Source organism: Antrostomus carolinensis, unplaced genomic scaffold, assembly GCF_000700745.2.
Source record: "Antrostomus carolinensis isolate BGI_N321 unplaced genomic scaffold, ASM70074v2 scaffold3202, whole genome shotgun sequence".
In the NCBI taxonomy this organism is placed as follows: domain Eukaryota; kingdom Metazoa; phylum Chordata; class Aves; order Caprimulgiformes; family Caprimulgidae; genus Antrostomus; species Antrostomus carolinensis.
In genome coordinates, this window is record NW_010300043.1 from 19,724 (window position 1) to 34,083 (window position 14,360).

Sequence of the window (14,360 nt, forward strand, 5' to 3'; positions counted from 1 at the left end):
GTGACCTTCACTAGATACTGAAATTAAACGAGGATACAAGCAGTTTTCTGTTCCTTCCAGAGCTCTCAGCAAATCTCCAGTAATTGTGTGTACCAGACAAGGGCCTTCTGTATATGAAAACATAATATATCATACATTTGCTGCTTATACAAAACTATATATGCTGAGCACAAAGACAATGCATAATGCACATTTATATCACATTAGTCCTGCATAGATATAAGAAGATGCAATGTTTGCTTTAAGAATTTAAAATATGCAACAGAAAAGGAAATGTAAGAGCTAGCATACTAAGAAAATTGACACAACATGTCTAAAAGTGGTAGTTTATTATTTACTTAAACTGGTAAGAGTTTTCATTGATCTACTAAAATTTTCTTTCCTCTTTCCAAGCATTCAGAAGCCTCAATCATACTGCTTTCCTCCAAGAACATGAACTCTCTTTAGCCTGCCCACTCACATTAAACAGATGGGGTCCTATCTGTGACTAGTAGGAGCAACTCCCAGAGGGTATATAATCATATCACTGCATATTTCTCCTATAGACAATGGCAGTTCCTTTCCTGCAATGAATGTTCTATATGCATAGATTGTAGTCCTGAATTGTTTTAACAATGGGTGTCATCTGATAGCCAACAGAGCTACTATGATACCTGGATTATAAGACCTTTTAGGAGACCAACACTATAACTGCATTTACTCCAGAGAGATTTTAATATGAGATTTTAATGTCTTTTTATTATTGCTGATGAAAGAAAAAAACAGCTATGAAATCTACAATGCATGTTTTAAGATGCAAACCTAGGCTATTTCCATTTCAAGATGCATGAGAAAAGCTCTTTTGAAAGGAAAGCTGTATTCCTACTAATAAAGAGAGTCCCTTCTATGACAAATGTAATGAGTCATGGTAAATACTAAATGTTTTCTTTTATGAATCACAGGATACTCCTGGACAGCATATTAATCTCTTCCTTATACAACTGCCTCATGACCCTGAAAGTAAATTCATAATGGCAGACTCAGTCACCTCAGGTTAAGACCTTCTAACTTCCTTGAAATTCACACAGCAGCTGGTTTTGCCCAGGTAGAATGAATCACAGCATCAGTGCATTTATCTGTGAGCCCTCTGGTACAGGTTTTTATCTGTGTTTACATAAAACCTTATGCAGAGAGACCCCAAGCCTGCCTGGGTTCACGGGATATTAATTTATTATTAATTGATTTATTTTCTTAAATAGTTGAATTTCAGCTTTGGAAATACTGAAGTTCCAGAATGTTGTAAGAATTGATGCCTCCACCTTTAGAATAATTACCACGTTAGACTTTTCAAAAGAAAAGTGTAACACCTTCATATTTAAGTGCACTGACAAACTACTACTACATTGGTTCAGCTCCCTGGTTATGGACACGAAAAGGCACAAAGAAAATACAATTTAGGATGCTACTGTAAAGACACACAAACTGACCACTCTTTTTTGGTTTTGTTGGATAAGAACATGCAAACATCAACCTGATGCACAGGATTTTTCTCAGAGGAGTCCTAAATGTGCTGTCTCCCTGCCTCAGCAGGTTCTGTGGCATGCTACATGTGTTATCACAGTGCCACAGCCAGCTCTGGCGGGACAACCTCCCCACGAGGGAGCACAGGCAGCGCGCAGGCAGGACAGAGAGCAATGCAGCACTGCCATGACGTGCAATCTAAGAAACTGGAAAGGGACCAGAAAGGACAGAAACTGAAGAAGTTTTAGATCAGGCATCTGCTGGGAACCAGCAATAAAGAAGGGATTTTCTCTCTGCATTTACAGATGGACTAGAGGTTGAAGAGGAAGAACGTGAGAAGAGCAGCTCAGGGCATAGACTGGGCCTCCATTTCTCTGGATCAATTACAAACATATTCAGGATTTGATGTAAAGGTCTTTGGTCCTCCAGCAACCTTTACTTCTGAAAATATGTAAGTTACCAAAGCATCATATACTTAACGAAGCAGAAGATAACAGAGTACAGATTCCAGCTCTTTTAAGAAGAATAAATTTGCAAAAAAGATAGCTGGCAAGGGTACTCTATTATGGCAGTAATGGTGTATAAAGCTGCATTAAAAGATTAAAAGAAATAGCAGTGCTGCAAGAAAAAAAAACTTTAGGTTCGGTGTCACTGTACATTTTTTTTCATAAATGTCTTGACTTCACCTACAATTGTTATGTAGTATGTCACTGCAAGAGTTAATGACTCATTAAAACTTCCTGTTAAAACTGCCTTTACTCATAAGTTTCACACTCAGCTTTGAAAATAAATGTTGAGCTCTGAGACAGTATAAAAGACAACAACCCAGGAGTTCAGCTATGAGCAAAAGCAGACGGACAAGTACCACATCCTTTTTAGCCTCAGAAGCAGCAAACTTTGAAAAAGGAGTCTATGGAGATTAATAAAACAGGCATCACTGTAGATGGAGAAAGCAAGTAGCTGGATGTGGATGTAGGAGTGGAGTGGAAATGACATAGGAAGAGATATAAGAAAGAAGAACCTTAAGGAATGACAAGGAAATAAGAAGGGAGAAGAAAGGAAATAAGAAGGGAGAAGAGATAACGTAGCACAAAAGAAAGTAAAAGAGGAGGAGGAGCGGGAGGCAAATAGGAAAGGAAAAGAGAAAAAGCCATGCAGTTTGACAAATTAAGAAGAGAAGCTGAACAAGAGAGGGCAGTGGGGGAAGAAAAGTGGACATGGAATTAAGTGGAAAAGGAGAAGGTGGGCAGAACAAGTGAAATGGAACAAATGAGGGAGAAACAGAATAAGGAAAAATGACGCAAACACTCATTGAGGTGGATGTTTTATTTACGTTGATTACCAGTTATACACGAGTCTGCTGCAGGTTTGGAAAGGTATTTTAAACATTTGTATTAGCAATTGTTGGATACTCTGGATTCCATAGATAAGTAACAGGGAGAAAGTGTGAACAGATGGCTCAAAAAGTTTAATAGAAGAGAGGCAACAAATAAACCTGCAATCTCCCTATTGTTTGGCATCCACTACAAAAAAAAACCCCAAAACCAACAAAAAAAACCAAAAACCAAACTACTGGATGAAATGCTGTTCACAGATCCAAAACTAAGTAAATTGACCCTGCTTTCCTCACCAAGGAGACTGAGGTCAGTCCTTAAAACTGCCATACAATTAAGATTAGGGTGGAGAACTTGGAGTTGATCTTTTATAAATACAGGCCTCTCTCAACAGGTTTCTTAAAAATCAGTAGATGCCATTACGAATTATTTTATCAATTTGTATCAACTGCTCTTCCAGATCTGGAGGAATAGTAGCACAGCCTGACAGTTAGAAGGAATGATCAACTTAATTTGTGTCTAAACCTTGTAAATTGAGGTAGTAAATAATAATGTTCAGAGTAAGCTGCTGCAGTTTCCTTTAGAATTACAACACATTTTAGCAGAGGAAACTTTGGATAATTAAAGTATATGTAGCTTAAGGGAAGACTGAGAAGTACCACTAAAAAGACTCTAAAAATGTTAAGACTTAAATAATAAAAACATTTCTGACCTTTAGCACCACTGATAACGAGTCCCAGCTCTGCACAGACTGACACGCAGACAACTTCATGGTCATGACCAGTTAGAACAGCACGAGGAGCTGGATAATCACCTGTTAAAAAAAAAGGGGGGGGGGGAAAGAATAACAAAAAAAGGAAACAACAGAGGAATGCCAAACCAGATCTGTTTTATCAACAAAAGAACTTTGCTGTAACTTGCCTTAAATCAGTAAGCATTAGAGAGGCACCGTGTACTTAAATATCTCATAATTCGGTTTCTGAGCAAAACACATTCAGATTTCATAAAGTTTCATAAGCACAGCTTCCCAATAGATTCTTTCATACATTAACAAAAAGCAAACTTCTTTGGTTTACAACACACAAATTATAACAATACATTGGTGGTTTATGACCTAAAAATACTGAGAGTATATTATTTCAGATAAACACTAAATGTGGTAGTATTAAAAGCAGCTGTAATGTAAAGATCTGCTATTCAACATATATGTCTCTAGACTTCTGCTAGGAACCTAAAGAGTAACATGAGCTGAAGATGTTCCTATGTTAATGATCATAATTTGTTTCATGGAACTGGGGGGAGGAAAAGAAGAGAGGAGGCACAACATTTTACTAAAAAAATACTACTGTTGCATAGACATTATTGACCAGAGACACACTGAATACTTGTAGATTAAAATTATACCTAAAAATGGTTATAGGTATGAATCATTTTATATATATCACTATGGATAAGTGTGCCATTTTTGTCACATTTAATTTACTAAAAAGTAGGATAAACTATGCCCTAAATATTTATTTTTTTATATTCAGGAGGGAAATGTATTTTATTTTGGGTTCAAATAAGTGAGCATTTATGGAGTGTTTACATGACAAACAGCAACATTTCTGTTGTTTCTAATAGATGCTGACATCTTAACAGTGAAACTCCTATATGCGGTAACAAATTGCTCAGTATTTGATATTGCTTTGCCAGGCAAAGAAAGTTCATCAATAACGAAGTATTAGCAACTCACTAGAAAGCACAGATTTAATCTGGTTATATTTACTTTTTACAAATGAAATATAGAAAATTGGGAAATTCCAAAGGACTGGAGCTCTGCCAGTGTAGTTCAAATACTTAAAAAGGATAAAAGAAATGAACTAGGGAACTACAGATGAATTATTGTAATATTAATCCTATGCAAAATAACAAAATGGATAATCCACAGTTCTGTCAACAAAGAACTGGAAGCAAAAATCTCATTAATACCATTCATCATGCGGTACTGGAATGGGAGTCTTGTCAAGCAAGCTTCTTATCTGTTTTTGACAGGATGACAGGTGTAGTTGATAAAGATAGCTATGTTAAAATGTTTTGGGTTTTTTTTTTTTTTCAGTATATTTGTCTTAGTAATACAACGTTTCAATTTAAACCTGTTTTATATGGAACTGACTGTGGACAATATGATGGCATGGATGACTGGTTCAATGACAGATCTTACAAATTTTTGTCCGCAGAAAGGTATCTACAATAAGCTACGTATTAGGTTATTAGAAATTAGGGTTTCCAATTAATAGCTGAGAATTGATTCTTGATTGAAACTAACCAATAATGTTATCTACAGGATAATATAAAATCTTTGCTTGCAAGATATGGTTGAATATAAAACTGATACAGAGATTCATGGGCAACTGTATAATAAAGAGAGAAAGTCATTATTATAACATTCTCTGCATTGACTAATTAAATTAAAAGGTAGCAAAATGTATTTTATTAATTTTATTTTTTTCTTAATGTAGCCTGGTGGAAGGTTGACACTCCTGGACAAGAACAAATTCTCCTCACTGAAAAGGAGATTCCATTCTGGAAAGCAGTGAAACTGAGAAAAAATTACGGAGCCAGAAAGGAAACCTCCTTCAACATTAACTTTCAATGCAATACTCTAGAACAGCAAATAGGAGTTGAGAACTATCTTGCCACTGTACACCAGAAAGATTAAAGTCTTGTACCCACAATTAGAGAACTGAGCTTAAAGGAGAGTCACACAACTGATACAGAGAATAAGACAGGAGGCTGCACAGTGTTTAAAGTGTTTTCTCTCTTCATTGCACAGGAAGTAAAGCAGTGACTTGACCAGTGAGCTGGGAGTCACAGGCATAAAAGATGCCCAATAGCCCAAAATTTTATCTTGCAGCTAATGGCACAGTGAGGTCCAGTGGGTGACTGGCTGCACACATCTCAACCTTTTCCTAACTGGAAAAACAGTTAAACTCTAAAAACCAGATTAACAAGGGAACTGTTGGAGTAGCCAAGCAATATTGCATGGCTTCCTGAAAGACAAGCTTTAGGAATGGAGGCTTGGATAGACTTTTGTGGGCCAATGACTTCTTTTTTTTTTTTTTTTTTTTTTTTTTATTGCAGACACTCACATCATACAAATCTGTTAATAAATTAGTGAAATGACTAGCTGGGTATGTCACTTGGAATGACGTTCCATACCTTTCCTATTCTAAAGGAGAGAAGTATTCTGATTTTGAGTATGGATTTATTCCCGTCTACCTTGTATCTTTTTGTTCTTGTGTCAGCACAAGACATTAGCTTCAGGTCTTCTCCCTCTCTTGTGTTTTACAAACATGTTACATGTTTGTAACATGATGTGTTACAATCATGTACTTATAGAAGAAATCAACCCTCTCAGCTTTTCTTTTTGACTCTATTAAGCAAACCAAACTCTTGCAAACTCCTTTAAAGTGACGGGCTTGCCAGTTTTTCATCATTGTAGTAACCCCTTTTCTGTGCCTGTCTAGCTCCCAGTTCTTTCTTACAATTTGTGTAGCCAGGACTGTATATAACTACAGTCCTTGAAATTTTAGGTTAAATCTACAGTATTTCTTGCCAAACTCTAAAGTCTCCTGTCATCAAAATTTTAATAATAATTCCATGTATTTTACTATCTTTCTGAACCAGATGAGAACTATCAACCACAGATTTATGGACTTTAGTTTTGGACCCAACAGTATAGGGTGGGTCGATCTACCTGGTCTTATCATTGCATTGTACAGACACATTAACACTTTCCTATCTCTAATGAAAACATCTACCCCAATAAATCCTGGTTTCCCAATCTTTAACCTAGCCTGCAAGAAAAGAATCTTTCTGGTCTAGAACTGAAGATGTGAACTGAAAACTGGGCTTTATTGCTGGGGAAGGATGGATGTGGGAAGAAACAGAAAAAGATGTTTTGCGTATCTTATCAAAGAATAGCTATATTTTGAGATTTAGATTCTTATAATTTTCCCATCAATGTTGCTATTGAGAACCTTTTCTTGTTTTGAGCTTCTTTTTCTCCAAGTGCATAACAGAAAAATGAAAAAAAAAAAAAAAAAAAGGAAATGGAAAAAAAGGAACTTTAGCAGTAAAATTCAACTAAATTCAGAATTCCCCCCCTCCCACCTTTTTTTTTCCTTCTATATGTCCTCCTCGAAAAAAGATGAATTACGCTCAAGGGTCATCTTGGCTCAAGTTCTGATTACAGAGGTGTATACAGTAGTACCATCAGACTGCAAAGGTGAACGACTGAAATTAGATGGTTAGATCTTTTTTTAAGGGAAAAGAATGCAATTTTCAAAAAGAAATTTTCCTCAGTGTTCCCTAGGAAAGCACTATAGTATTGTCAAATTGTAAAATGTCAGAATATGAAAAATGAACATACTTAATCGACTTTCTGATTTATAAAGGAAAATGCTTATAAGAAACAACTGCCCTGAAACACAGATATTTGAGTCCTGTTTTTCAGTAAATACAAATTAATAATGGAATATCATTATTAGGAGTAACAGTATGACAGTAATTGAAAATTGGATTTTCCCCCTTGGGATTCAAAGAAAGATTTAATCAGTGATACTTTGTACAGGAAAAACTGTGGCATGGGGAAGAGAACCTCAGTCATATTACATTTTATTGTTAAGGACAGAAGTTGCGGACTCCAGGAATCATTCAAAATCCAGCAAAATATTCTGTCACTGTCACATCACCACTGATAGATGCAGCCAGAGGTCAAAGGCTGCAGCTCTGAGGGAATTGCAGGTGAAAATATCCTACCTATGAACTGAGATACCATCACTGTAAACTCCCTGTAATTTCCCCAAAGGAACACCTTTGAACTGAACTACTAGAAGGTAGAAGGAAAAAAAAAATAATCTGTGTTGCATTTCCAAACAAGTAAGTTTCTCTACAAAGTCTGAAATAAAATACATCTTCTCTTCTCTCTGAAAAATGTAATGCTTAATACTATTGTAAGGTTATTCTGGAACAAATGGTGCTCTCGTACATTAAGGAAAAAAGAGAAGAAGAAAAGAAAGAGAACAGACAGTTTTATTGTTTTTCTCATATTGTCTTTTTCCAGGAATTATGTACAGATTGCTATGGGGACACATCTAAGAATCTTCTGCATAAAGAAACGTGAGAGCACAAGGCAAATTCCAGCTTCAGTTTCATCTCTGACTTTGATGGAAGCAAGTACGAGACTACAGCTAAATTATTTGTTGAAAATAATTTGCTTTACTATTTACTTTACCCCTAACACTTTTCAGGGGATACTTTTCAGACAAAATTCTTAGAAAATACTATGGCTTTCATGGAAATTGAAATGTAATCATTTTCTTGAATTTTTACTGTCAGAAAAAAACATTCTGGAGTTTGATGAAAAGATAAGGCTGCAATTAATAAATAGGACTATTTCAAAATAGGAAATAGCCAATAACAATCTCCACAACATGAGCAAGCAATGGTTATAAAAGAAAGCTTCCTGATAGAAAAATATTCATATATTCAAAATATTCTAACCTCTAGCAGAACTGATTTATTTGTTGAGGAATATGGGCAGCATTGTACATATCTACAAATAACTCACCGAGGTGAGTGGACTTTCAGATATCTTGCAACTATCCAGACCTCAAAAGGAAAAATAGAGTGAGGGAGATGAAAGAAAGGATTTGCAGCTTCTCTTCCTATTTCTTCCACTAAATTGCTTTGAAAGCTTTGGCAAGTCACTGAACTGCCCTGTGCTGTACAGCTCCCATTGGGTATGCAGCGAAAGATGGGCACAGACATCTGTTGATAAAATGCTCAATATAGTTCAAGCGTGTTATTGGCTCATTTACCTTTGCTTAGCAGTCTTAGGAGAGAGATGTCTTTGTCTACTAGAGTAGAGATGGTGCCAGTAAAAATTACATGCTGCTTTTCAAAGAGCTTCTACTCTGGCAGAATAGTGCCAAGATACTTTATTTTAAAAATTAATGCCTAAATTGTACAAACATAAAAGTACTGTAATAGGTTTTTAAACCTGCAAATCAGATTGCACGTGTGCCAATGTGCTTGCACAGGATCTTCAGACAGCCATCCCAGCCACTTGGTACAAAACACACTGGTGGCTATTTTTAAACTGCTGCCCTTTCAAGGTTAAACTAGGGCATGTTATAGGGTATTAAAACATGGAGGGATATAAAAAAAAGTGAATGTTCTGAGTTCAGAATAACTACTCTTTCAAGATACAAACTTGATAAACCTGCAATGTCCACAATTTTAAATTGTTTCAAAAATATGTCATCCAAAAGGAACAAATAAAAGTATACTTCATGACAGACTTAAAAGAAAAGTGCAGGTTAACTTGACAAAGACCATTCATGGTAGTGCTTACCCTCCCTTTTGGGTATATACAGAATATACTCATTGGGATAGACTGAATTATTAGCACCTCTGAGGATTATGTTATAATGATAAACAAATCCAGCCCAGGGCTGACAGACACAATATCTTCCAATGGTCAGCACAGTTCCTGTTAGAAAAAGTAGGGTTAACTCTCACACCTCTTGTGACCATCCTCTTGGAAGCAACAATAGGTAATGAGAAATGTCAAGTCCCAAGATCAATGAAATTTCAGGCTCTAGGGACAAAACAGGAATAGCATTGATCCTTTTAAAGAACACCAGTCAGAGGATGAATGTAATATATTGCACAGTGAGGCTCAGGAGGATAAGCGGCCAAGTCCAACTTACTTACCTGACAAAAAATTCAATCAGCTTTTAACACAAGCTGCCTACCCTTCCTTTCTTTCATGCAGGAGTCTGATTCCAATTAAAGTGTGCAAATTAATTTTTATCACTTCCAAATTAGTTTCTGAATTTGTGTCTGTTTCAGATGAAAGCATCTGTCCCTCACTTTTCTGCAATTCTATCATCCACTTTGGTATCTGTTCAAAGACTTGGAGATAATTCTCATTTTCAAAGTCACTTGTTTGAAAAAGACATTCAATAAAGCAATCATAAAATATATTAAAAAAAACCAACTATAATGATACATGTTGAACTCCAGGGCATATCACGTACTCTCTTTGCTCCTTTTTGTGACGACTAATACAGTTGCTATGTGAGAAGAAATTTGTATACAAATTAGCACTCAGCTAAAACAAATCCTTATATATCATAAGAGAAAAAAAATAGATCAAGCCCCAAATTGTCAAACACTATCAGAATAATTTTTCTACTCAGTCTTTTAGAACTTCAAAGATTTACATTTGCCAGTTCACTTCAAAGAATTAAAATAAGCAAACTATGTCCTTTGCACGTGCTGTGTCATCCTAAGAGAACACATATTCCTTGCACTGTTCTTTCAACTGTAGCAGATTTATATAATGTGGTCATCAATTTAATAAGGTGCAGCTTTAGATGACCTATTTCAGATGGGCAATTTTGGCTTAGAAAGCAGGTATCTGACCCTAGCAAGATTACTAAGCTTCATTCAGTTCAGCGGTTTTCCCGAAGATGGTACTTATCTAAGCAAGGATAAAAAAATAAGAGGATGCTCACATAAAAAAAAAACCCTGCATACAACTCCTCTTCAGCCTAAAGGAATTCAGGCCACATGTCCCACTTTCCATTTTCTAGGCTTTTAAAATGACATCTTCTATCACTGCTATTAGAGCTTAGCCATTGCATAGCCATGAAAGCAATTTTTGTTGGACCAGAGAAAGTACAAGTAGGGAGACATACTGCTATTTAAAGTATGCAGTTTTGGTTCCTGATTTCTTGATTTATCTTTATTTTTATCCAACCATCACATCACATAAGTTCCATAAACAAGAACAGAGAAAAAAATTTTGCTTTTCACCAAATCTGGAGGTTCAGAGAGGGCTCCTCCCACATTAATTTATAGCCAGCATATGCTTGTGAATATGGGAACACGGGTTTGAATTCCTGCAGTCTCTGGATGCCAAGAAATTAGTCTCCCTCTTCCTGGACAAACATTCTAACCAGAAGGTTTTTTGCAAGCTATTTTTGAAAGCTACTCCATGGAAAACATTGTATTAAAAATTTGGTAAAATTCCAGTCTTCTTATAGCAACTATGAGAAGTGTCAAGACATTGTGACAAGTGCAAACTGAACCAGGAACTCCTTTTTGATACTTACTGTAGTATAAAAAAACTGGTAACTTAATAAATGCATTGATTGGAAAAATTATTTTAAAATTATAAAATGAAGCTCACCATGCTCTCATAGACAAGTTTTCAACTACTGAGCTGGAGCAACCACTTGCAAGAGTATTACCTAAGACAAAATTTTTCTCCATTCTCCTCTTTAAAACAGAGCTGGTTCTGTATTTCCCACAGACACAGCTGAGGCCACCCTCTGAGCACATGTCCACACAGGCATTGCAGCAGAAGGCTCTACACAAGTCCGATAGGCTAGGTTATTGACATAGGTGTTGTTTAGTAAAGATTTTATCTAACTCATGGATTCTGCAAAATGGAATTTTAGCAGAATTGGTAAGGAGTTTGTTCTGTCAATATTTTGCCCCAGAGTATTTTACAATAAATGGTTGTGTTTGTTAAGTTTTCTAATTGAATGCTATCTACATTTTTCTATACAAATGTTAAACTATATAAACTGTTTAGGACTGGGATCTTGCATTCCTCCCTCCCCTTAATGTTTTCTGAAACAACTAAAGTTCTTTTTGGTAATTGAATGCATTGAAGCTGAAATTGATAATTAACTATCTTTCAGCTTAAAAGATCATTATACAGTCAAGTATCTAACCCGGATAATTACTATCCCTGACATTTTTCTTTGAATTCTTCGCCTTCTTGCAGTCTGCTATATAAAATATCTTATCTGTGTCTCCAGATGACAGTTTTTAAAAAACTAATCCCCCTTTTTTTTCCCCCTGAAAATATCATCTACATCTTTCTGGAAATTCATTCCAAAGATGTTAACTAATTGGATTTGACCTACAGCGAAACATCTCACTTTCATTTTTCCTACAAGGTAAATCCTAATCTTCTACCAGTAAATCTAGAAGAGCAGATTAGGAAATATTTCTTTCCTACTTTGGTGGCTTAAAATATGTAAAGCTTCAAACATATTTTCATAGGGATTGTTGAGAAAGTTTCACTCCTGAAAATTAGTATACAAGAATCAGTCATAGAACAAGCTAGCGTGCCTGTTCATGGTAGTGAACAGAATCTAGTTGTCATTACTTTAGCAGAAAGATTTAGTAATTGCAGAAGTAGGTCCTTCAGGCATATAATCACTCATGTGATCTATCCTTACTGATGTATGTTCATGAAAAGTCAAAGCAGCTGTAAATAAGTGTATGTTTACAACACATGAAGTTCTGGTTATAGCACATCACTAGAACATAGTTATCATATCTATGTTAACTTTAATCCAATGGGTAGAGACAGCAATAATAGTGATGACATCGCTCTTCTTCAACATGAGTCTTCAACATGTGTTCAACATGAGTAGTAAGAAACCTGATCAATATATTTGGAAGCTAGCAGCATGGATTTAGCTATATAATCTTCCTAGGTGCCACTACCTGTGCCTGCGAGATTACATTTCCCTGTACATGACTGTCTACAGTACAGTCTTCCATTAATCTGACCATGACAAAAAGATATCAGAATGAAAGTAAATTTATCTGCAAAGGAAGTGGAGGGCTTTGTATCAGCCAGTCAGGAGATGCTAATGGCAGGGCCTTCAAGCCCCACATAATCAAAGGAAGTGAAGGAAAAGTTTTGCATTGTTAATTCAATGAAAGGAGCAAGCTCTTACTTTTTTCAGACTGAATTTCTCCCTATCTGAGAATTAAGTGCTAAAAAAGCCTTGGGATATACATAAAAATGAGATAAATTTGTTATGGGAACACAATTTTATTTTTTCCCCTTCCATTCTCTCTCTGTTATAAAAGTAAAAGAAAGTCAGGTGAGAAAGTGAGGCTTTTATCTGTCTCCTTCCTCTGCTTATAGACAAATGGAAGAAAATTAAAACACAATTAAAAAATCTGCAGCTGCAAAATTAACAAAACATTTACTTTGTAACAAATAAACCACTTTTCTACCAGACATTCAGTTGAAGAAATACTTTCACTTAGATGTCTGTAACTGACAGGTCTACAACTGCCTCCAGCCAATACTTGAACAAGAAATCAAAATTGATACTGATGCATTCTTCTATGTTTATCTAAAGAAGCAATATCCTTGTGCTGAAAATAATAATCAGAATTCAGAAACTGCTTTAAATGAAATTGATTTAGTGTTGTACAAAACAGACAGTATATGGACAAAAGTTGTTCGTCTTTAGCTGTGTTCACATCTCTGGCTTGGGTGAAGGGACCTTGTAAATTAATAGTGCACTTTAAGTGCCTTCTATATAAATTAATATTATTATTAGTGGGTCCCCTTCACTCTGCAAAGCACTGATAGTTAGTCCCGTGCAAATGAAATGTAAACTCTTCCTGACATTTTATCTTTTCTATTTTTATTCAGTCACATTGCTGCTCCAAAAGTTTGCTTGCTATAGAAAGACCTTTCTCAAAGAGATTAATTTAATTCCATGGCATGTGAGACATCCCTTTTTTGAAAAGGCAAGCAGCTGATACAGCATGCTGTAGCACAAAAGGAGTAAGTTAAAATGCCAAAAAATATTTCTGGGGAAAGGAAAGTCAAAATATAGCGATATATATCCTGTCACTTAAAGGCCATAGCCATCTTGTTCTAGTTTATGGTGACATGATGCTGTAAGTGATACTGGCAATTATAAATTTAAGAATTACTCGCATACTATTATCTGTTACCATGCACAGACTGTTGAAACGTTTTTTTTTGGCTAGTACTCAATGAATTGCTTAGCATGTGGTGCTCACACCAACTTTCAACCTGTAACTGAAATAATCAATACATTTGGCAATACCTTCTGAAGCTGACAGAAGGAATGCTAAAAATGAACAGGTACGACAGAGCACCTCTCAGAAAAGTGTTTTTTACCGGATACTTACTGCTATTTGGATTGTCACCTATAATATGATGTCGGCCACTCCAGTACCAAAGCAGCAATGTAGCATCACGAGACCCAGACACGATGTAGCAATCACCACCAATATAGGACTCTGATCTGGCAAGGCAAGTCACGACATCCCAGTGGCCAAACACAATCTGAGTTAATTTTCCTGGTAGAAGTGCAAAGTGATACAAATTCAGTTTTTTTAAGTACTTGCGACATTTAGAAATCATTAACTAAATCATTAACAAATATTCAGTTCAAATGTAATTTTTGCCTCATGTCCCTTAATTAGAGTTCACTACATGCTACAAGGAGATTAAAAAATCACAAAGATAAAACAATTTTTTTTCTATTTTTATATTCCTAGTGAGGCCTGTGCTCTGTGTCAATCCATAGCCTAACCCTTATATCTGAAAATCAAGTCAGTGCTACAGTCACTGAATATTAAATAGAGTTACTGCTCCATCAGTATTTAAGAAATGGT

At 35.8% G+C, this 14,360-nt stretch overlaps 1 protein-coding gene across 1 annotated transcript in view; it reads right to left on the reverse strand.

The window, feature by feature from the left end:
* Nucleotides 1–14,360, reverse strand: part of LOC104521085 (neurobeachin) — a 100,901-nt gene that overhangs the window by 5,322 nt on the left and 81,219 nt on the right. The window contains 3 exon segments of the mRNA XM_010162976.1: nucleotides 3–107; nucleotides 3,547–3,648; nucleotides 13,872–14,042. Coding sequence (XP_010161278.1) covers nucleotides 3–107; nucleotides 3,547–3,648; nucleotides 13,872–14,042 — 378 coding nt within the window.